The following is a 3599-nucleotide window of genomic DNA, read 5'->3' as shown; positions in this document are numbered from 1 at the left end:
CTTCCAAAAAATTGTTTCTGAGGGCATTTCACTAAGTATCCCAGGCTGGCATTGAACTTGCAGCAATAATAACACTGCAGCCTCCAGCGAGGCTAGCACAAAGACGACAAGACATGTGCCAACATCACACTTAAAAGAAAAGGTGACATCTGTATTAAGACCTGAGGCAGAGAGGTTGGGCTGGAGAGATGGTTCAGCAGTTAAGATCTCTCCCAGGAACACTAGAGTTAGGATCTCTGTACCCAAGGGCGGGGCTCATAACCATACATCCTAGCTCCAGCACTGGTGCCCTCTGCTGGCACCAGGCATGGACGTGGTGGACAAACGTACAAGTAGGCAAAACACTCACACACAGAAAAAGAAAAATTCGTGTGTGAGTGTGGGAGAGAGAGAGAGAGAGAGAGAGAGAGAGAGAGAGAGAGAGAGAGAGAGAGAGAAACACGAACGAGAGAACGGGCCCGTGGGCAGTTGGTTGGTTGGTTTTTCTTTTTGAGATGTGAGGTTTATGTAGCCTTGGCTGTTCTGGAACTAGCGCTGAAGACAAGGGTGACCCCAAACTCACAGAGATAGGCCTGTCTCAAGAGTGCCAGCCACATCACCACCGGCCTAAGATTCTGTTTTAATTTTATGTATGTGCATGTGGTTGCTGGTGCTGGGTGCCTTGCATGCTATAAGAGGGCAAGAGAACCTTGCAGCTGGGTCCACCTCCTTCTGACTCCGGAGTGCTGGGGATTAAAGGCAGGAGTGCTGCCACTCCCTGATGCTGGCTTATACTTCTTTTTTCCTAACAGTTTTGTGATAGCCCAACATTTAAAATCTATCAAAACTCAGACCTAGCAGTTTATAGTCTCGTATGACAGGAGGGGAACCCCTGGGCAACCAGACCTATAGAGCCCTAGGTTCAAACTCCAGTGAACAGGAAAGAAAGGGAGAAAAGGGAAGAGAAGGAAGGAGGGAAGGAAGGAAGGAAGGAAGGAAGGAAGGAAGGAAGGAAGGAAGGAAGGGGCTCAAGGGACCATCAAGATGCCCCAATGGGTGAAAGGCACTTGCCACTAAGCCTGAGACCTGAGTTCATTCCCCGGGACCCACATGGTAGAAAGTAGACTCCCTTGAGTTATCTGACTACTGTCTGGATATTGTACCCCCTCCCCTCTCTCCAGCCCCCCTCCCTCTTTTTAAGACAGGTTTTCTCTGTGTAGCCCTGACTGTCCTGGAACTCTGTAGACCAGGCTGGTCTGGAATGGATAAGAGAGATCCACTTGTCTCTGCCTCCTGAATGCTAGCATTAAAAGCATTGCTTTTAATGGCCTTTCCACACTTTTTTTTTTAATTAAAAAGGTGTATAGGTTGAGGCTGGGAATTATCTGGGAACCTGTTTCCAGTTAGACAACCTATGTTGGAAGACATTCGAGGTAGGTCTGGGCTGCAGTTCTGGACCCCCCCTTCCTGCCCCTCTGATGGTTTCCTCTTTGGCTTCTCTCTACCAGCCCCCAAAGACACTGTCCACTAAGTTGGCCGACCGAATTCAAAGACAGCCGACTAACAACAACACTTTATTCAGGAGACAGCACCCACTCCTCATCCAATATCCAAGCCCACCTCTTAAATAGCATAAAACCCAATTGGCATTCTTTTCTGACCCTAAAATTAAAACCTAAGCAGTCGCCATTCCCATGAGGTCTCAGACTCTCCTCACCGTGGGACGCACACTGACTTAACACACTCAACAATACTGTACAGGTGGAAGAGAGACATGTCTATCACCCACAGGGGTCGGGGGTAGGGATCCATCAACGACTGGGGCTGGGAGCAGGAACAGAGTGAACTGGGGTTAGTTATGAAGCGAGAGATCTGTGGGCTTGAGCTCACCCGAAGCAGTCTGTGAGGTTACAAATAATCTGGCAGCCTTCCCAGGGGGTCCCGACCCGACCCTCCTCTCGACCGACCCTCCTCTCGTTCCTGAACCCTCTTATTTCGGACAGACGGCACAATCATGGAACTGAGGGCTGAACTTGAATGGTCCATGGAGAAATTTTGAGTCTGCCAGTGCTGAAGGTGAAGGTAGATGGATGGTCTCTCAGTCAGCGCCAGCATCAACTTCTTGGCAGTGACAATCAGGATCCGTCTCTGGCCCTGTCCCCAGATTCTGAAGACTGGCCCGTCAGACTAGAATTCTACAGGATGGCAAATCCAAGGATCCCCCAAGGGATCTTCACAGGGGAACTGAGAAGTCAAAGAGACCATCTTAGCATCATCACCAGTCCCTCATAATCCAAAAGAAGCTACCCAAGATTCACACGGTCCATGGAGAATGGTTCTCCCAGTAACCAGGACTGTCTGAGACACAGTCTGGGCTGCCAGTATTTCCCAATGTTTCAGGATCTTGAAGGCACAGAGAACGTTAAGATCCAGGGACCTCCAGAGGGCTGGGTGAGCATAGCAGAGGGTGCTAGGATCAGAAGGAGGGTCTGGGACATGGGTGATAGGTACCTCACAGGGCCTCATTTATCGCTTGACTCTGCGACCAGCTGAGTTTCGTCCACTGCGACGGTAGAGAGACTGCTGGCTGCTGTTGAGTGGGCAATACTTGAGTGTATGCGCCTGGTCGCCAGTGGCCCCACAGAGAGGACACACGTAATGCCTCAGGATGGGACACACTACCACCCCTTCAGGCGTCTTCAGCTGGTGTGAGGTGTAGACGTGACGAGACTCTCCGTTGTGCTTGCAAAAGTTGCATGCAGTAGCCAGACTTCCGGGGGAGACCTCCAGGCCCCGCTCACTCATCCCTTGGGGCCTGGAGGCCAGTTCCTCAGACACCTCATCCTCCAGTCTTTGCTTCCGGCTCTGAATTATACCCAGCACCACCTGGCTCAGGTTAAAGTAGTCTCTCCACCTGTCAAAGGGTGGCAGGTCCATGACACTTATGTGTGGCTGTGGGCACTGGAGAGGGTCTGGGACAGGGGCTGTGAGGTCAGAAGGCAGGAGCAGGAGTTATGTGGAGCAGAGAGGAGGCACACCCCCTTATAAATACTCTCCTAGAGACCCTTCTAAGCAAAGGTGGAGCTTAGATTTAAAGGGCCCACTTCCAGCCAAAGATTCTTGGCTGGCTCCAATCTCCCAGGAAGATTGGAAGCAGGTTATTCCCCAGGCTGCTCCAAGGCTCTGTGTTTTCTGGGAGGGACCTTCTAGTCCATGGGCCTCAGTTTCCCATCTATTCAGTTAAGAGCTTTCCGCTTTGCCTGTGTCTCTTGCTCCCCCTCCCTTTCTCTCTCCCTCCTTTCCTTTAATCATCCAGAACTTAAACTTTCACTTAACTGGTTTTTTTTTTTTTTTTTGTTGTTGTTGATGATGTTTGTTTTTCTAAGACAGGATGTCAGTATGTATCATTGGCTGTCCTGGAATTCACTATGTAGACCAGGCTGGACTTGAACTCACAGAATCCACCTGCCTCTGTCTTCCAGGTGTGGGCCACCATGTTCACCTAAAGTTGGTTTTTTTTGTTGTTTGTTTGTTTGTTTTGTTTTGTTTTTAAATTTGTTTATTTACCTAACTGTGGGGTGGGGAAACAGGCCGCAGCTTGCATGTGGAATTCTCAGGAC

General features: G+C 50.0%; 1 protein-coding gene across 1 annotated transcript; it reads right to left on the bottom strand.

The window, feature by feature from the left end:
- Window positions 1-1534: 1534 nt before the first annotated feature.
- On the bottom strand, window positions 1535-2995 carry Nanos2 (nanos C2HC-type zinc finger 2). Its single transcript, NM_001108908.1, is given in 1 exon segment — window positions 1535-2995. A coding segment is annotated over 1 exon segment (411 nt). The 5' UTR covers window positions 2917-2995; the 3' UTR covers window positions 1535-2505.
- Between the last annotated feature and the right edge of the window lie 604 nt (window positions 2996-3599).

The sequence above is a fragment of the Rattus norvegicus genome, chromosome 1 (assembly GCF_021556685.1).
Source record: "Rattus norvegicus strain SHRSP/BbbUtx chromosome 1, alternate assembly SHRSP_T2T, whole genome shotgun sequence".
NCBI lineage: Eukaryota > Metazoa > Chordata > Mammalia > Rodentia > Muridae > Rattus > Rattus norvegicus.
The sequence above is the reverse complement of the archived record's forward strand: the minus strand, read 5'-3'. Positions and strand labels throughout refer to the sequence as shown.